The sequence below is a fragment of the Haliaeetus albicilla genome, chromosome 4, assembly GCF_947461875.1.
Source record: "Haliaeetus albicilla chromosome 4, bHalAlb1.1, whole genome shotgun sequence".
Taxonomy (NCBI): Eukaryota; Metazoa; Chordata; class Aves; order Accipitriformes; family Accipitridae; genus Haliaeetus; species Haliaeetus albicilla.
The window spans coordinates 44,461,622-44,481,604 of NC_091486.1; the positions used below are offsets into that span (position 1 = coordinate 44,461,622).

At 41.7% G+C, this 19,983-nt stretch overlaps 1 protein-coding gene across 3 annotated transcripts in view; it reads right to left on the minus strand.

The window, feature by feature from the left end:
- The window catches only part of ADARB1 (adenosine deaminase RNA specific B1), a 91,139-nt gene that overhangs the window by 25,956 nt on the left and 45,200 nt on the right, over positions 1-19,983 (minus strand). For all 3 annotated transcript variants that reach the window (XM_069782247.1, XM_069782245.1, XM_069782246.1), the window contains exons 4-8: positions 16,299-17,230; positions 5,155-5,269; positions 2,310-2,478; positions 1,648-1,796; positions 865-1,033 (exon numbers count right to left, since the gene is read on the minus strand). In XM_069782247.1, coding sequence (XP_069638348.1) covers positions 865-1,033; positions 1,648-1,796; positions 2,310-2,478; positions 5,155-5,269; positions 16,299-17,230 — 1,534 coding nt within the window. The remainder of the gene's footprint in view (positions 1-864; positions 1,034-1,647; positions 1,797-2,309; positions 2,479-5,154; positions 5,270-16,298; positions 17,231-19,983) is intronic.

Consider the following 19,983-nt stretch of genomic DNA (forward strand, 5'->3'; position numbering starts at 1 on the left):
CACAAACTCATTTCCAAAAATTATGTTGCAACTCTCCCATACTTCTGATACTTGTTAAAGGATACTGCTGCTAAATTTTTTTGGGGGGTAATCATATGTCCATTTATGATTTTGAATAAAAAAATCTTTCAATCTTTGTGAAAAAGGACAACAAAGATGGAAATGGATAAAATATAAATAAAAGCACTACTATTGGAAACAAAATATTTAATTACAGTAAAAATGTGTAAACTAAAATTAAAGCAATTTTAAAGTTAAAAATTAAAAGTGCCCACTTTTTAACTGGAACACTTTTTCCCTATATAAAATAATACAACTCTAAATCTATCCATGGTAAATGTATGTATCTTTGATATCATAGAATCATAGAATGGTTTGGGTTGGAAGGAACCTTTAAAGATCATCTAGTCCAAGCCCCCTGCCATGGGCACGGACACCTTTCACTAGACCAGGTTGCTCAAAGCCCTATCCAACCTGGCCTTGAACACTTCCAATGATGGGGCAAGGATGTATATCATCATCAGAAGTTATCCAAATATAACTAATGTAATATATTTATTGCACTGTTTTGCTAATGCTATACTACTGTGGGCAGGGGCGGGGGGAAGCATTCCTCTGCTATTTCCCAGTGATATAAATACAAAACAAAGCTGTCATGACTTGAAGTGTCTGGAATGATAGATAATGATTTCACCTTGCCTCTGAAGCCAGAAGAAGGTGAAGAATCAGAGCTTTATCACTGGAGTTACAGCCACCCCCACGCCAATCAATAGCCTGCACATTCATTACAGGTATCGTGCAACTCTCCCTTCTTGTTCAGCAATAAAAAGCAGTAGCAAAGAAACCAATCATTCAGTATCTCACCTCGCTATCTTGTCACTGCAGGACATGGTAAGTAGCCTTTCTCCTTGCAATACGCCATCCCACGTCTGGATAGTGGTAGTAGAGCGCACGGGGATGGTCCCTTCCCCAGATTCTATTTTTGTCCGTAGCTGTCCTCTTGCTTTGCGGTTTGGATGCCTGTCCCCTTGATCTAAACGACAAAAATCACTTACAATCAGCTGAGAAACATTCTGAAAGTGTTTTACAGATAGAATTACAATAAGAAGAGTCAATTAAAGGTATTTGCCTGCGTAACTGCTGGCTTGCTTAACAATTTCTATTGCTCCTTGCAAATTAGCTACAGCATCAGACATCTCTCACAAATACTGTCTTCTAAAACACACTTGCAATTAATTAAACCAAGCTTCGTACGAAGGAGCAGTACACAGCAGGTAGCTCTTCAATTCTGTTCTGCGCATTACAGCATTAGAATGAAGTTAATGGACAGATCAAGAAAGGGGCAGGCAGACAACCACCGTTAAAAGATGGAAACAGTGAAACAGTTCGGTTAGTTCTGTACAAATACTTGCTGACTCACTGGCTTATCTCGGCTAGCATTCAGCCTCTTCAAGACCACATGGTGGATCAGTCTATACTTAACTTCTACCACACAGGAAGAACAGCTCAGATTTTTTTTTGAAGAGATCTTTGTCTAACACACATCTACACTAAAAGGAAAAAAGACACCTAAATTTTAACTGTGCCACTTGTACATGCTCAAAGAATACTTTAAACTCCCTTGCTTGAGCAGGACTGCTGTCATACCCTCTTGTGCTGCTTCATGTGGTGAGAAAATCCTAGCGTCGCCACAAGGAGATGTGCTGATATAGAGATGAAACTGCACATTCTCCTTCAGCTTAAACCCGCCTCGCTCCGATTTGATAAAAATGGATTTTTGTTGATCTTCTTTATTGCTGAAACAGAATAAAGCTAGAATCAAAACTGACGTTAACACGTAAATAACTGTAAGCTGGGCAGTCTTAATAGGCATTAAAAACAAACACAAGAAGTCTGGAAATTTTATAGTATAAATCTAACAGTTACTACAGTTAGCAAAATTAAAAGACCATCGAGACAAGAAACAGAGAGCCCTTGACATCCCCAGCTGTCAAGAGCTTTCAGGCACCTACCAGTAAATGAAACACCACCACCCTTTAGTCCACTCGAGATTATTCTGATTTATATGTTTACAGTTTACAAAATGATTCCCAGTTATTTTTTCTGTCATCCCTTCTCATGATTGACACCTAACTGAATACATGTTTTGTTAAAGTCAAACTTTAGGGCAAAGGCCCTGAGTTCTAAAATAAACATCCTAATGCCACAGGACAAGTGTTTCACATTGAAATACTTAAGACAGATGTTTTACAGAGACACCTGTTCAGCTCCGTGTGATCAGTTCACCTTCCTTTTCCCCTCCAGCGTACCTTAGATAAAGCTCAAGTTGTGTATACAGAAATTTCAGCAGGCACCGGCGAGATATAATTTCCGCATGGCAATCATTTAATGCAAGACCACGATCACTCATGTATTCACCATTGATGCATTTTGTTCCTGTAGAAACACTTATTACCAGGGCATCTTTTACATCTGTACCTGCAAAACAAAATTTCAGGAAGAAGATGCAATTAAAACCACAAAAAATCTAGCAAGTGATCTTCTTGCAGAACCCAAACAAGGGTCCTTTTTTTGTTGTTTGCTTCTTTTAAAAAAAAAGGTTTTCTTCTGATACTTTCTTTAAAGCAAAAGCTTTATTCAGCCATATCCTCCCTGTACCAGTACAGTCTATGGTTCTTGTGAGTTCTTCATGTTGGAGTTCAGACAAGTTAGAAATGGAAAACCTGCAGAGAAAAATAGCTGTTTCAGGAAGAGTTATTAAAGCCTGAGCTCTAAAGATGGTGCTTTTTTCCTGAGCCCCAGTCAGCCAGCTAGCTTCCAGCATCTACCTTCTGGCCACCTATGCAGATATTCACAGAGACTTTAGAAATCTGAAATGCACTGATTTATTAAAACAGCAGCACGTTATGGAAGGGTATTAAGCCAACAACGGGAAAGGTAACACTAGGGAATGAAGAAATTTAAATGCTTAAACCACTGTAAAGCTTACCAGCAGTATAATGCTTCCAGAAGTGTAGTTCTTGGTAATAAATCATTCTGTACAATAGAATTTTAAAAGTATTTTGGGTTTTTTTTCTATACAGAGAACTGTCTTTATCACACACAAAAAAAGGTCAGCTACATGAAGAATTCAGAAAGACAGGCCAAAATGTTACATCCCTCTAGCAAAACACTCAGCAAAAAAAGCCCCAACAAGCCACACTAATTCCTCTGCAGCTCTTAAGGCCTCACCAGCAGAGGCAGAGAGTGGCCAAGCCCTGCCAAATGCCTTCTGCTGTCTTCCTCCCACAGAGTAGTTATGGCAGTAGGAAAAAAAGCAGAAAAACCACTTTCAACGCACCCCAAGCACCTGGAGTTGAGGATCGTCCCATAACCACCTGGCTGCACGACAGCAGTGCCGACATAACAGGCGTAACCAATAATTAGCAAGGGAATTGGTAATTGAGTAATTAAAAAAGTAATTGAGACATGGACTGTTTGAGCTTTCATTCCTGATGAAATATATGGCCTTAAAAAAAAAGAACTTGAGCCCAGCTGCCCCTCCTGCCCACAGGGCTGGAGGAGAAGGCCATGGACGAGAAGCAGGGAGCCGCTTCACTCTACAACACAAGGCTGTGCAATAGGGTCATCTAATTCCAGGGGTTCCCCAGACACGTATCCATGCCAAGATGGTTTCTAATTCTGTGTAAAGCTGTTTCTTCAGTTAATCAAAATGTATTCACATGTTAATTAAGTCTTAATTCTTTGGTCACGTGGCTCTTCTGGGAATTGTGGACACAGGACTGTAATTACAATAAAAACTTGTTAAATATCACAAAGTATATTAAATAAAACTACAGCATGTTCCTCACAGTGCTTTGCATTTGGGGCTAAAACGGTGTTGGTACCACACAAATGTTTTGGCTGTCACTGAGCAGTGCTTGAGGAGCATCAAGGCTTTCACTCCAAACCTCCCAAAGGCCAGTGTGTTGGGGGTGAGCAAGAGACTGGGAGGGGACACAGCCGGGACAGCTCAGCGACAGTGACCAAGGGATATCCCACACCAGAAGTGTTGTGCTCAGGGAAAGGAAGAGAGGACGTTCGAGGTTAAGGTGTTTGTCTACCCCATGAATCTTCTCACTCTCCTTCCATTTTCTCCCCATCCCCCAGGAGAAGGCAGCGAGCGAGAGGCTGGGTGGGTGTTTGGCTGCTGGCAAGGGTCAGCCCACCATGGATGTCTTGTGACAGAGTTTGGGCCACAATGTCCCCTTGTCACATTGCCCTGTCCCTAGAGCATGCAGTCATCATCTGCCCTAACCAGCATCCTCAGACCTCTCTGCGCTGTGCAGGAAGCTCCTACAAACATCCCTGTGGGAGGAAAGGGCTGGCGTTGCCCAAATCACCATTTATCCACCGATATCCACCTGACTTGTACAACTAATTGGGGACGTTTCATGACAGGCCCCAAATAAATGTCCCATCAAGGGTTCAGATGGATTGAGGACCAAGATAAATCTTAGCCTGAGGAAAATTCAGCAGCAGCGTGGTTGCAGATGAGCTTAGGGCAGAACTTCACCATTTTGGGTGATCTGGCAGAACACGGATCTCGTGCCAGCAATCAGAGAACCACATTACTGCCACTTGTATGTGCACACCAGTGTCAGCTGCCAAAACATAAGCTGCTTTCTTCAGATATTTTTACTAAAATGACTGAGACACAAAGCACTAAGAATAAAGTATAGCAAGACTAACTCTAACAAAGTACAAAACCTTAAAAACTTGGAAAGCAAGCATAATTTCTTACATAATATGCCAAAAACCAAGAATGCCATCTGTGTGACCGATGTGGTGAAATTTATTTTAGATTTACTTTCAAAACGTTGCATGGTTAATTTTAAAAGGTACATGTATTTTGTAGACCATGAGTTATCTCAGATGTCTCAATCAGGCAGAAGACAGGAACTCTGTGGAAACAGAAGTATTTGCAGGTCTGATTTTCCTGTAATTGTCTTTAGCCAAGACTTAATTGCTACATTTGTTGCACCTTGAAGATTAAACAGTAAAAATATATTCAATACTGGTTGACTGAAAAAAGATAGTTTCCTAGAACGCAAACAGAGCTCTCATATTTAAGCAGTTAAAATAGTACTTTTTTTTTTTTTTTTTTTTTTTTACCTGTTGTCATGACAATTCCAGCAAGGACTTTTCTACGTGCATGTGGAGATGTGAAATTTTCTGTCAAATCACTGAATTTATCTACAACCAAGCGTGCAACAGCATCAGCTAAAACCTGTAGGATCACACAGAAATGCACATGAGGAAATTAAACAAATAACTTAAAAATTACAGCAGCATTAGATTATAAAGATTTGCACTTTAAAATGATTTGACACAATTAATTAAACGAGTTTTTATTGTTCACTTTAAAAACGGACATTGAGGCATCAGCAGTATGTCAAGGAGGTGGCTGGCTCCAATTTTCAGGCATACTGAGCACTCGCAGCTCTGTATAAGTGGAAGCAGAGCTCTGTGTACACCACGTCTATTACAACAGGGTCAGACAGCCCTAAGCCAAGCATCAAAGTACCTAATGCTCATGATCGTTATGAACATTTGAGGCTTAGGAGAACAACTGGATAGACAGATAAGTCTATACTTTCATGCTCAAACCTCAGAACACATCATTTCAGTATCCTCAACATTGGACCTGACAAGAAGAATGAAGTGCAAAATCCAGGCTCCTCAAACCAACATGTAAACCTTTTTTTTTTTTTATAACAATCAAATTCATTATCTAGCTATTACATAAATAAGAACGAATCTGTCTTCAACACTGGTTAAACGCTTTCTATTTTATTTTTACAAGACATATACAAGTTTAGGAATAGAAAATGTCAGTGTATAACCCAAAATAAGCTATCTCAAAATTAGGAAGGATTTATCTCTTTCACCTTCAGGAAAACTTGAACAATAACAGTCAGAGCCTTGTTGTATCTTGACAGCAGGGTTAGCAAGCAACTTTGGTCAGACTGTAAGGGGGGCTAACTTCTAACATTAAGGAAAACTTCAAAATACCAGTCCTGCTCTTGTTGAACGACGGCTCAGTTCAACACTGCAGCTAATCTCACCTGCTGTTTTTAAGGCAGCTGGAACCATAACAGCTAGAACAGATGAGTCAAGATCAAATTCTTGAATTTTCACCTGAAATGAAGCTGAAAAGCAGAGCAATCTATGCTAGCACAGCTGGTTGTTCCCAAGGGAGTGGCTGAGAAAGGCAAGTTACATGCTAGACAGCATGATGAGCAGTCCCCAGGCTGGCAGGAGAGACATGGCAGCCCATCCCCATGCATGTTCCACCAGCATTGGGACCAGCAGCTGGAGAGAAGGAGTGGGCAGCTGGGGAGGGAGCTCAGGTCCCTATCTCGGAGCACCAGGAGTAAAGAGTTTGCTGTGGTTGTCTGTGTGTTGGCACCCAGCAGTATCTGAGATGTTCTGGGGTAACCACCTGGCCCACAGGTTTACACACCAGAAGGACACAGGTCCTATGGCTTACCTGCCAGCACCATGCAGATGTCTTAGATACCCAAGAGCATCCAACGTGGTGCTAGACACATGTAAGCAACTACATCAAGCCCAAAAGGACACTCGTGGCTGAGTCTTGAGCTTACAAACTGTCTTTGGGCTCTCAGTAATAGAAGAAGATTCTATACCACTCTCACCCCTCCAGAGAGTCCAAGGCAAATCAACAGGGCTGACGGGCAGCAGTATACAGAGCTTGGGGGCACCCACTTGAAACGGTACAAACTCTTGAACACAATCAGTTCTAAAAACAGACTGCCAGGGTCAGAAGAAAAGAAAGAAAAGAAAAAGAGGTTTTGAAGACTGCCAGTCTGATTCACCACCATTTTCTTAACAATAGTTATGAGAACCAACAGCCTAGAAATAACGTGGAGGAGCTCTCAATGTTAACTTCCTTCTGGAAAAGCTTTAGCAGCCAAAGAAGCAATAATTAAAGCTCATGTGTCATGATTTCTGAGCTTGACAGCTTTTTACAGAATCTGACTGGAGACAGTGACCAGCAGTCAGTGGCGACTGAGGTCACATCTGCACCAAGCACTGGCCAATGTTTTGCAATTGCACAACTTGTAGAGTCAGAAGACCCTCGACATTGCAAATACAAATTTTCTTGATGCATTTGAATGGACTGCAACTCAGAAGCTCTTATCAACAGATGAAGAAATTTTTCAGGAACACAATTTTGCTCAGAGACTACAAACATGTCTGGTCAGGCACTGATTTTCAAACAAGGTCTTTTTGCTGCTGGACCCAAAATTGTGTTATAATCTGTGCTCTGACAGCACCACGACCATGCAGCACAAAATCTGCATTTAATTGTGCTAGTGCCTACCTAACACTGAAAGCTGAACTTTAAGGTACACAAAAGAAAAATAATGAGTGACTGTTTTATCATCACCCTGGTTTTAGAAACGGAAAATTAATACACAAAAGGCTTAAATGATTAACCTCCCTGTAGCCACACAGGCAGGTCACTGCAGGGACAAGAAACAGAGTCCCCATTCCAGTGTTTTTTCCATAGCCCCACTGCATAATTATGAACACTGCTTCCCAGCTGCAAGTTTTATGCTCTCATTTCTGTAATATATGTATTTTTCTGCTCTACCTTACATCATGAAGTGCTGGACAGGAGAACACAGGTGGCAGCTGACAAGCTACCAGGCAATGTAAAATCATGTTGAATGACATTATGATGGAATATACTAGCGAAACAAACTTTTCCAAAGAGGGATAGACCTGATCCACAAAGAGAATACAATGCTTCAGAGAGGCTTCAAAGCCTGCCAGAAGGGCTTGCCACCTAGGTAATAAACAATATGGGTCACTCCTCCTCCAAAAAAAAAGGGAGCATGATGACTGGTAACTGAAGGAATCTTCTCCAAGGCTGAGCTACACAAAACCTCAAAGTTCCGCATATACCAGAAATGGTGATTCCAAAATGCTAAACCAAACCGACCGGTTGCCAAGGGTGAACACAGAGGAACTCTTCTTCCAGGATCACTGAACACTGGTAACTCATTACACAGATTCTCAATCTACCCGGCCAAATGGAGGCTGATCTACAGAGCCATGCGATTGCTCACGCCCTGGGGGAACCAGGGCTGGCTTGAGGAAGTTCTCATGAAGAGGTGGGAACTGAAACTGCCAGGCGTTTCTGGGAGGAAACCCATGGGCAATTTACCTGCCAATACAGCTGACAAAAAGGCTGCTTGAACAGCAATTGGGTAGGATGCTTGCATACAGGGTGGACACATTAGCTTTTTCCAAAAAGATTATTTTTTTCACACTGCTTATGAGCAAAGCAGAGGAAACTATGGTGTTGGTATACAAGTGAGAACACAGTGAGTCCCTCTGGGAAGATGTAAGCTGGCACAGAAGGATGGGAAGGGGCTGCATCTCAAACAGCGTGGAACTAAGCTGCTGGCAAGGAAGCCTAAAAACGCTTGAATGAACATGAAGCCAGACACTGGGGAGGGCTGATAAGGAGGACTAAGCAGAACTCAAGCAAGACAAAATGACCGCTATAGATGCAAACAATACAGGAGGAACTGTAGGGGAGGGGGGCGGAAAATCACTGCCAGAAAACAGGCAGATATTTTAAAGATTTTTTTATCCTATTTGATAATCAAGTTGCGTGACAACAGGTCGGTGGTGAGCAACAATAACTATTAAATGTCTACATATTTAGCTGCTAAGGTTTTGGTCTCTTATAAGAATAGTCACCCAATAAATTAATAGTATTATCCTTTTCTCCCAGGTGGTTTATTACATTAACATAGTTAAAAGTCACCAAGAGCATGGAAGAGATGGGAATAAGGCAGGCTATGAACAGACCACTGCAGTTCCGGGAACAAGACTTACTGGCCTAAAATGATGTCCTTGCTGTCCCCATCTCAAAACCAAGGACTTGAAGCTGTCTCCACATCAAGCCCAGGCCACTGATCGGCCTCAGTAGGGAACTTTCACTTATCATTCTGACTCTATTCCCTTTCATATAAATAAATAATCATTGGAACAGAAATTGAACTCGTGTCTCGCCTTCCCAATGAGTACCCTAACATCTGACACACAGTTTCTCTACCCCCGCTCCTGCATTAAATCATTATTCAAAGTTGGTAATTCAAAAAAGGAAAGACCTAAAATAGCTGATAGTTTGCTCATTAAGGCATGTGAGCTCAAAGCTATTTTGGGTGCGTTGGTCCTTTCTCTGATGAAGTTACAGTGAATCCACTTCTTTTCTACACATACAGACTGATTTTGGTCAATATAAAAATTGCAGCAATGTTGTAGCAGAACACCCCTGACCATCCATGTTTTAAAACGTTCTGAAGCTGATGAAGCTCAGGTCTGTCTGGATTTGAAGGAAGACCTTGGCAAGCCATAGAGACCACCCCAGATGAATGCTGGTGATCACCTGCGTGGTGGAACCAAAAGCAGCGGGAGCAGGGGCACTGCATGGGCTGACAGCACCCAGCTCTCACTGGGGAACTGACCCAAGACCTCCCAACCTTTTGTGCTCTCCTTGGATCTCCAGTGATCCTTCTCAAGCACAAACGTTCTCCCTCAGCTTTATTTCTTCTTACCTTCGCAGTTTAGGGCTCATGGGAACTTTCACGAGCTGATGAGCAGTGGCAGTGCCCACAGGAGGTAAAATCAAGGTCAACCAGGTCCATTATCTCTCCTCTGACAGTGACCAGCACACACAATTCAGAGAAGGTGGAAACATACCTACACTAATAAAACAGGGTAATTATTTTCTAGCGCTCCAAAGTTTCCTGTATTTATTTAAAGAAACTCCTGCCTGGCAGTAGAGTCTTTCACTGCTGATGCAGATGTATCTTTTACATTTCTTCCAATTCCACAGCAATTATTCCAACATATAATTCATTAATTCCCTGACCTGGTTTCAGCTGGGATAGAGTTAATTGTCTTCCTAGTAGCTGGTGTAGTGCTATGTCCTGGATTCAGTATGAGAAGAATGTTGATAACACACTGATGTTTTCAGTTGTTGGTAAGTAGTGTTCATACTAAGTCAAGGATTTTTTAGCTTCCCATGCCCAGCCAGTGAGAAGGCTGGAGGGCACAAGAAGTTGGGAGGGAACACAGCCAGGACAGCTGGCCCAAAGTGGCCAAAGGAGTATTCCATACCATGTGATGTCATGCCCAGTATATAAACTGGGGGGAGTTGGCCTGGGGGGATCGCTGCTCGGGAACTAACTGGCCATTGGTCTGTGAGTGGCAAGCAACTGCATTGTGCATCACTTGTTCTGTATATTCCAATCCTTTTATTATTATTGTCATGCCATTATTGTTATTATTATCATTATTTGTTTCTTCCTTTCTGCCCTATTAATCTGTTCTTCTCTCAACCCACGAGTTTTACTTTTTTTTCTCCGATTCTCTTCCCCATCCCACTGAGTGGGATGAGTGAGTGAGAGGCTGTGTAGTGCTTAGTTGATGGCTGGGGTTAAACCACAACATTCCCATAAATATATTCAGTATTATCTTTTTGCTAGGTTTGAATCGGTTACATTCTCATTTTCCTGATTACACTAACCAGGTGATTGCAATAAACTGCCTAGAGCTCTTCAGGACCTCTGCAGAAGCAGCTTTCCCAGATCTCTGATCATTTTCATCATTAATTTTTTTATCTTTTCTACATTTGAATACTTCTTTTATAGTTCCCCTCCACCCCAGAGTGAACCAGGATTAACATAGCACTTCAAGTAAAAGTAGCCATTGCAGTACTAGCTCTCACTCCATTTCTTCTGCTTAACCTTTTGTTTCAATGTCTGTCCACAATAACATACAGGATAAATTGAATCTGCAACACAATTAGGTGAATGATTAAAAGTATTCCCTGTAGTGGATTTTTTAAAATTAATTTCATCTGCAGCTACACTGCTTACTCGTGTAGCTCAAGTTGCTTTCTCTCACAATAGTTCAGCTTTCACTAATCTAAATAACTCTATATTTAAGCTTCAGTATTTACAATTCCAATTCTCTAATTTCCACCTCTTTGCATCCTGACTAATCAGCTATCTTTTTAAGTAAACAGTTTGAGGAAACCTGGAAAATATCATTATAAAGCTTATATGGTGGTTTTCCTAACAGAGGCCATCAGTGGCCTAAAGAGGATACCTCTACCAGCAGGTTCCTACCATCTGATGGAAACCGTTTCCATCAGCAATGCCGGCAGCCTATACCAGCAGACTTTACTGAAAGTCACCAAGTGCCCTTCTTTACTGCTGGTAAAGAGTCTGTTACTGGGACACAGATCATTTTACTGGGGCACACCAGGATGCATGCCCCACATTCAAAACAAACAAGATGAGACTCTTCCTGCAATACATACTTAAACAGTGGAACTTACTGCTACAAGTGCTGTGGAAGCTAAAAGATTACAGAAATTCAAGAAAGGGTTGAAATTCATGCGGGAAAATATAATCCATCAAGGACTCTCAGACTGAAAGACACCATTTCTGGCTGAGAAAATCCTTGAGACAAACTGCTGAAGGTTAGAAGCATATACTGGGGAAGTACTGCTACCAATATGTCCTTTTCTGTGAGAGACTGAGAGTTAATGTCTCAAACATTGTGGTGGGGCAAGTTCTGCTTAAAGACAAACCCTGCACAGCAAGGAACCAAGGTGAAAAGCCCATCAGCTCAGACATCAGCAACAGGAGGGGGAGTGCGTGCTGGAGGGTGCGCAGCTCCCTCTTCTGATACAAAGATCAAACAATGGCAGTGTCTGCAGGGAAGGAGAAGTTACTCCACAAAACGGCCCCCAAGCCCAAAGGCTCACAAACTGCTCATTAGCCTGACAGTTCAGGTGCCCGCCCAAAGGAGGGGCAAGGATGATAAAAGGACACCAACTGAAGCCCCACATGTGCAAGCCCATCAGAACTGGACACCTCGGCTGACTGAACCAACGCTGGACACAGGACCAGTGAAATCTTTCTCTCTTCCTTTTTCTCTCTCTGTCTTCTTCTCTCTTTCCTTTTCTTTGTCCACAATCCCTACACCTCATCCCTTTAAGACATAAACCGCTGACGAAATCTGGGACTAGGAGTGCATCCAGCCGCCCCTGGGCCCTTCTCTGAGGAGGAGTCTAGAAAGCAAGGGGGTCTGCTCTGAACCTCGGGACTCAATGGGAGGGATCTCCTTATTCCCTGAATTGATTTATATGGTTACCACGGGTTACACGGTTAACAGAAGTAGTCTTATGCCAATTCTTGTTGTGAGAAACCCTGCCACCTACTACTGTGCCTCCCCAGTTCAGTTTGCTTCTGTCATGAATAAAATCTTTAACTGATCATTTGGTGTCGTTTCACCTTAATTTAGCCCAAGGGAATTTCGAATTAAACATGACTCCCTGGTCTGTCCAGTCTGGGTCGTGACATTTTCTCAGTTTTTTTCCCAAGGCATTTGGTACTGGCCTGAGTACTTCTTTTAGGGGCAGTACTATCCCACCTTTGACAGAGTTCTGAGACCCCTCACAGCCTTCCTTAGGAAACAGGGAGCATCTAAGGGAAAAGAAAAAAAAGGAGAGAAAACAAGTGATCTCTGGGAGACTTATCTCTGGGTGATGAAGACATCAAAAATGAAGAAATAGCAAAGTCCAACAGAGCATCCGCTGCTCCTGAGATGTCCAAGGATGTCCTTGTCCCATCCCCCTGAGATGTCCAAGGCAACACTCAGCAGCAGGACCGGTTCCGTGGGTGGAGATGGCCTCAGCCAGCACCAGCATCCCCTGCAAACCTTCCAATTCCCAGTGCTGGGGCTGCTGGCAGGGATGTGGCACCGAGGATGGGATGTGTGTGAGAAGGAGCTTTTGCCTGGCCCAGCATGGCTCTTGCTGTGATTGAGTGCTCAACAATACTCTGCATCAGAAATCAGATTTGGACTTTGCACTAACAGTTTTCAAAAACCTGGTCACACTGACTTCCACGCTTCATCTGTAAAAGTATGACCCTTTGTTTTCAGAAGTGATTTTAAAAGACTGTTCACATTTCACTGTCTTCTCCAGTTCTCATCACCTACCAACTCTGCAGACCTATGATAAGCCATGTACTTAAACTATTTAATGATATTAATCTAAGAACACTGAAACATGCAGTTTTCTTCCATGGAAAATAATAAAACTTGAAGGACAAACATTTTAGAGCCCTCGGTTGCGTCCTGTGGCTTACTGCAGAACACAGGACACCTCCTTGCATCGAAGGGTGGGAGGTACAGTGAAGATGGCTATCAATTTACAAAGCGTAGCTAACCATAAAGATGTTTTCTTTGTTTTGGAGAGACAAATCCCTATAATGGAAGACTGACAACCTTAACAACAATTTTAATGCTGGCAAGGTGATAAATGCACAAGGGCTGATTTTTTCAGCAGGGCATTTTCATCCGCTCTGAGGCACATGTTGAGTGACTTACTGGCTTTAACTCAGTTTCCCAGCAAAGAGATTTTCCTCACTGCAGGCAACATTGCTTCGACATTCACAAAAGGTCAAGCTGTAAGCAAGCAGAAAAGCTTGCTTTGCAGAGACTGGTTTTAAATGTATTAAACCACAGGATCAGCACCTCGATAACCCACTCTACAGACCGTAAGATTATACCTATGCCCATTTTATAAGGTGATTTCTGATGTCAACTGCCCTTCTGTACCATTTGATAGCTTGCGTGTGTATCTCCACATTTAATTTTCTCCAGAGCACCTGCAGCTATAGGGAGGCATGGGATCACAGATAGGCATTTCAGCCGATACTCACAACCACAACCACTGGAGCACGGATCATCTCTCCTCTCGACTCGCTCTATCGTTTTTTTCTCACGAGGCACCACAAATTAACACACCAGCTACAGGCAGGTTTTGAACCTGCCACCCAGGCAGTCAATTCCAACATATTCATCGGCACAACCACACTGTACTTTTATTATTTCACTAAGCATTTGGTATTTGGATTTTTCCTCCCCTTACATGTTTCCAGCTTCCATTTTTTTCCAACCCAATCAGCATTTTATTTGGTCTATGGGTTATAACAAACCCTATCCTCATTTACATTTTTCCTGTAGTCTCCAATGTTTGCGACTTCACCCACTTTAGGATTATCTCCACATTTAACATCTTTACACATCCTGAGTAAACACTCTGTAAAAAAATAAAACCACTCACAGAGTTAAAAAAAAGGATAAATAAAGCAGGACCTGAAAACATCACAAATGCTTAAATCCCTTATTAATCATTAATACATACCAGACCAAAAATCACTAGTAACAGACCTGATATAATTCCAATAACTTGACAGCTAATTATAATTAAAAGCAAAGTCATACAACACAGCAAAGTGCAGAAAGGGCGATGATGTCCTGATGAAAAGTTGATCAAAAGCCTCTGAATAAATAACTGGCTTTGAATCGAGTCTACATGAGGCAGTACCAGCAACCTCTCCCTTCCCACCCAGCATATTTGGCGTTACTCCTAAAGCCCACCGGGTTCTCCTCCACACCAGAGCAGCCTTTTTCAATGCACACCTGTAAGACAGGTGAAACGCAAGCTAGCCCTGGGGCATGCTTTGCTGTACACAAGGTCAGTGTAGGAGCACTGGAAAAAATTGAAAATAGTGTTTGAATGAGTTGCTTTTTTGTTATTTAACACTGTACTCTAGGCTCAAATGCCCTGGTCATCCCATGAGCTCTGGGACAGCTACCTGGGACTTGGTCAAAACCTGACAAAGGCAAGGAGCTCAGAAAAACCCAGCACTGCCCAGCAATCCCATCAAAGTCCCTTAAAGAAAAGAGGCTGTGTAAGCTGTTATATGCTGGGCTGCTGGGCAGAAAACAACTTTACCCTCTTAGAATGACACCTCTCTCACGTCTCACCTTCCCGCTTCCCTATGCCAGTTCCCATTTTCACCATTTTACTGATTCAAGAACTAATAACACATAAATGACTGGCAGTGAAATTTTTTTGGTGTCTGGGGCCATATCTACTTTTAAAAGCAGAGCAGAGAACACAGTCTGAAATTACTGAATCTATGGAAGAAATTGTAACTACCTGAAATAGCATGATCCTAGATTTGAAAGTGAAGGAAACATTCATCAACAATGCAATAATTGTGCAACATTAAAAAAGAAAGCATATAGGAATTTCTAAACGATGCATATTGTCCATGCCTTTTGAGAAAACAACATACTTAAAATAGTCATAACATCTACTTATACTCTTCGACTCCATGTTATCAAATCAGACCAGTGCCTTATAATTTTAATGAAATCTAAAACAAAGTTTCTGAGATAGAAAAGGTCAAAATCTTGAAATTCTCATAATAAACTGATAGAAAGTCACAAAAAAGTCACAGGCAAGTATCTGAATTTAGACAGGCATGTAATATCATTAAAAAGACCCAAGAGACACAGTAGAAAGAGGGTAGTCGAACAATCATTACTTTAGTTTGACTGGGGAGAAACACAAGCAAGCAAATAAGGGAGAAATTTTTCTTCATTAAAAAAAATAAAAAATTAATCCATTCTAGCTACTTTAAATTTCTGGTATGTTCATTATTTGATTTAAACTACTTCTCATCCAGATTTACTTGCCTAAGTAACTTACATATACTTATTAACTAAAGTTGATTAGAGCACAAACCTTTAGATGACAGCTATTTAAACACGTCTTGGATACATGCACTGCGAGTGTGTCATTTATTTAGACCCTGGAAATAAGTGGTGACTGCATCAGCCTCACTTAATCTGTCCTTGACTTCCATTATTCAGCCCTGTTAATGCCAACAATTTCAGTTTGCAGAAGAGAACAATTTTCTTCTCTGCTAAAAACTGTTGTATCAAATAATAATTTTACTTAAAGCAGTAATTCTGACTTGAACTCCATCTAAATCTCACTGCCTAAGATGAGCAAGATGCGATTCAACCTTTCAACAAACCATAATCCAAGCTGGCACTGCACTGGGATTGGTGCTCTCTTACATGACATGATCAAGGCTGAAAGCATCAGCAACAAAGCCTCCTCTCTGTCCAACAGAATACAAAGAGTTCATACAATTGTCAGAAGCCATAAGTGGATAAATCACCTAATATATACATAAATATATATATATATGCGCACACAGACACCTACAGAAGCAGAATAAACAGCAGAAAAGCTGTTAAAGCTGACTTAATATGTATGACTTGGCTATTCTTGGTCATTACCCAAAGACATCAACAAAACCCAAAGGGCTTCCTACCTGTGGCAAGTGTAACTGAAGCCCCTCGCTGGGAATGGGCTGTCGAGATGGGGTCTGGTCCAGCTGCATGTTAAACAAGGATGCCAGGGCTGACTGTGCGGCCCGAGCTTTTGCCAGCTTTTTATTCCTTCCTGAGCCTTCAAAAGTCTGACCGTCCACCGCCACAGCCATGACAAAGTTTTTGGCGTGGCTCTCCCCGCTCTCTGAGAGAAACTCGTACTTCAGCCCCGGCCGCAGCTCGTTGAGGATCATGACAGGGTTCTTCCCGCTGGCGGAGGGGTAGGGCAATGGCGCAGGAAGAGGAGACTGGGAAAGGCTGCTGGCTACGGCAGATGACGGCAAACTGTAGTCCCCACTAGAGCTAAAGGACCCGTCCCCATTGGACCCTAGGTAAAAGGAAGCATCGGAAGGGACCGGTGTTTCGAACCCGTTGAAAAGGGTGTCGGGGAAGTCCGCTTGGTCGGAGGTGAAGTCCGTGTTGACCGACAGAGTCCTCCCCATTGCCAGGTGGGCTTCTGAGGCATTTGGAAACTGGACGAAAGACCGCAGCGCCTTCTCGGCGGCGTGAAGCTTGGCCTTCTTTTTCGTCGGGCCAGACCCCTCAAATACCTGCCCGTTGACTTCGACTGCCATCACGAACATGGGGGCGTGGACCGGCCCTGTTTGGGAGAGGAGTTTGTACTGTAAACCAGGTTTAATCTCATTAAGTTGCATCAGGGCGTTCTTTGGCAGAACAGGGCCGGGTGTTTTCTTCCTCTTCTTCGGGCGAAATTTGGAGTGGCCATTGTTGCCCTCCTCCAAAGGACGCTTTCTGCTGCTGCTGCCACCACCATTGGAGAGCTGCATCCCCTCCCCGGCGCCTTGCCCACCGCCGTCCTTGGGGGGAACATTGTCCACGTTGCGGTTTTCTTTAACGTCAGTGCTGCTCGAACCTGCGGTGCCCAGAAAGAGTAACTTACAATGCCTTCGTTGCAGGATCTTGTAAATGCAAAATTTATAGATTCCTTTATCTCTCTTTGTAACTGGTTAAGTGATGTGTGCTCACAGGTTAAATGTTTTGCAATACAATCAGAGATAATAATAATGCAATACAACCTCTTGATAATTCAAGAAATAACACACTCAAGAATGATTTTCAAACTATGTATTTGATACAGCCATATAGCAAAAAAACCAGCGCAGGTTGTTTGGTGGTTTTTTTTTTTTCATTTAAATCATGCTGGAACAAAACTTTTACGTGTAAGTTACATTTGACCTGAAAAATGCTTTAAACCAGAAACATAAGTAATAGTAGCATACACTTAAAAAACAAATAACTACCATTAGTAAAATAAAAATGGATGCTTAAGACCAGCACTAGGAGATGGATATTTAATTCTACTATATTCTTATTTTAGTCATGTTACATTTTTTTTCTCAGTGATTTTAGTTGCTCAAATTGAGAAATTACATAAATAAATCCTGAGCCATGAAAAATTAGGCAGCTCTTTGGTAGGCACCATGACTGAAGAGTGTTTCAATGTTTTTGTTTCTCTTTAGCTATTCCATATTCTCCCAATTTGTTCTTTTTTATGCCTTTCTTAGATGTTCATTTCACTTCACCCCAATTTGCTCAGGAAATACAGCTGGCCGCTGTGCTGACATGACCACAGGACTACTTTATATACTTCCACACAGCCTTCTATTAAGAAACTTTGTATTTGTCATTTACAAGCTATTTTGTAATTCCTTGCAAAGTAAGCAAACTGCTGTCACAGAGTTACAAACCCAAAAATCATGATAAAGATCCTCTCTTAAGACTATGCAGAATACAAGAAGTATGACAAAAGCTGCACAATCACAATCGTGATATTCTAATGGGGAAATAAAAAGGCACTGTAATATTAATTTAATGATTTCTTTTCTAAAGTAGAAAGTTGGGGTAATGGTATGTCAGAAGTATATTTAAAGAATTAGATTTGCTATAACTGCAAAGACCTCATTTTTACCCTGATAAAGAAACTAAGGAAATTAATTATTTGTGCTTTATATTGGCATTTGTGAATGAAAAGGCAAATTTAGTAGGTCAAGTATTTCTAACTCCTCTGTTCCAAAACTTCAAAATATCTATATTACATCTACGTTGACACTAGGTGATAAATATTAATTGAAGTGAGAACAAACCAAGGTGGAAGCTCTCTTTCAGAGTGACAAATTCCAGCCACACTTTAGGTCTTCCCTAAGAATCCCCTACCATGCACACATCACTTCGCCCAGGTTACAAAGCTGATGGAATGGTTACTAAATTTTCATTTATAACATCCTCCAGCAAAAGCTCGATAGGTTACTCCTTTCGGTGCTCGAAGAGAAAAAAAGAAGAAAAAAAAAAAAGATCAAAAGAAAAAGCCAAAGTAGGAACAACTTTTGTTAAATCACAGTAGCACAACAAAGACGTGTACATTACTGAACATTAAATTCCAGTCAATTAAATTCAGCCAAGAATTACACACTAAATATTCTGAAGCATTTCATTGCTAGAAATCTGATAAATTTAATAAAGTATCTCTTGTTAATGTTCAGCCACAAGTTATATTGTCTGCAGAATGTGTGCTATAGGACCACAGCTGTCAACACACAGTGTTAATGCATATATATTCTTTATATATACACACACACACGGTGAAGGAATCTAAGGACAACAGAGTGAATTTTTAAATCTTTCCTTACAATTAGTTTCTTACCTGAAGCTGTAATCTCCAAAAATTACATCTCATCTAAAACACCATGTCTGGAACATTGCTCTTACTAGTAGCACCAGGAATTTGCTATCAACCAATATGACTTTCAGGCTAAACAGAAATCATTTAATTAACACTAATTAATGGCCTCTGTTTTTATCTTTCTGTTTATATGAAGACTACTACCAGTGCCTGTGGAAACCACAGAAGGAAAATACGACTTGAATAGGCTCCAGCTGAACGTGAAAATAAAGAACTTTTGCATGTAAATATGGCAGCTGGAGGAACTCCTTAATCCATCTCATGACACAGGCAGGGGAAACGATGACCTGACAGAGAGGGGGGACTTGTCGAAAGCAGGAGAGAAACTTGCACGCTTACCTTGTCTCAATAAGAAAGAAGGGAAGAAAACTACTCCTTGCCTGAGAGCTACTAGGCTTGTTAGCTTTGGAGAACCTGCAGGGTGGAAAAAACTAGGAGAGAAAGCAAGCAGGGAGCTAGCAGCCTGAGTCAAACCCAGAGACCATGAAAGTAGGCAAGTTTCTACATTGTGGAGGTGATCCAAATCCAAGCCTTGCACGTGATGGAAAGAAAAAGACTTTCTGTGTGAACCAGAAGGACCTGGGTTTGTTTCAACCCACAGAGTCACACTGGACTGCAAGAAAGAGCAATTGCTTCTCCAGCTGAGGGTGAAGATGCGCTTTTGGTCCTTTTCTTTAGCCTGTCCTGGCCAGCAGTTGTGAGGTCCTCCAATTACCTTAGGGCTGGAGAAGATCTGACAGATTAGTCAAAAAGTAAGATTAGCTATCACCACCCATTAAAGTCAGAGAAGTCATCTCATTTAATCTTATCCATATTCTGACATGGAGTAACTCCTCCAGCCCAGCCTCCCACTGCTGTTCAGAAACAGCTCTCCCTTTTCCAGGCATCTCACCCATTAGAGAAGTTAAGAATGGCCTGACCAGCTC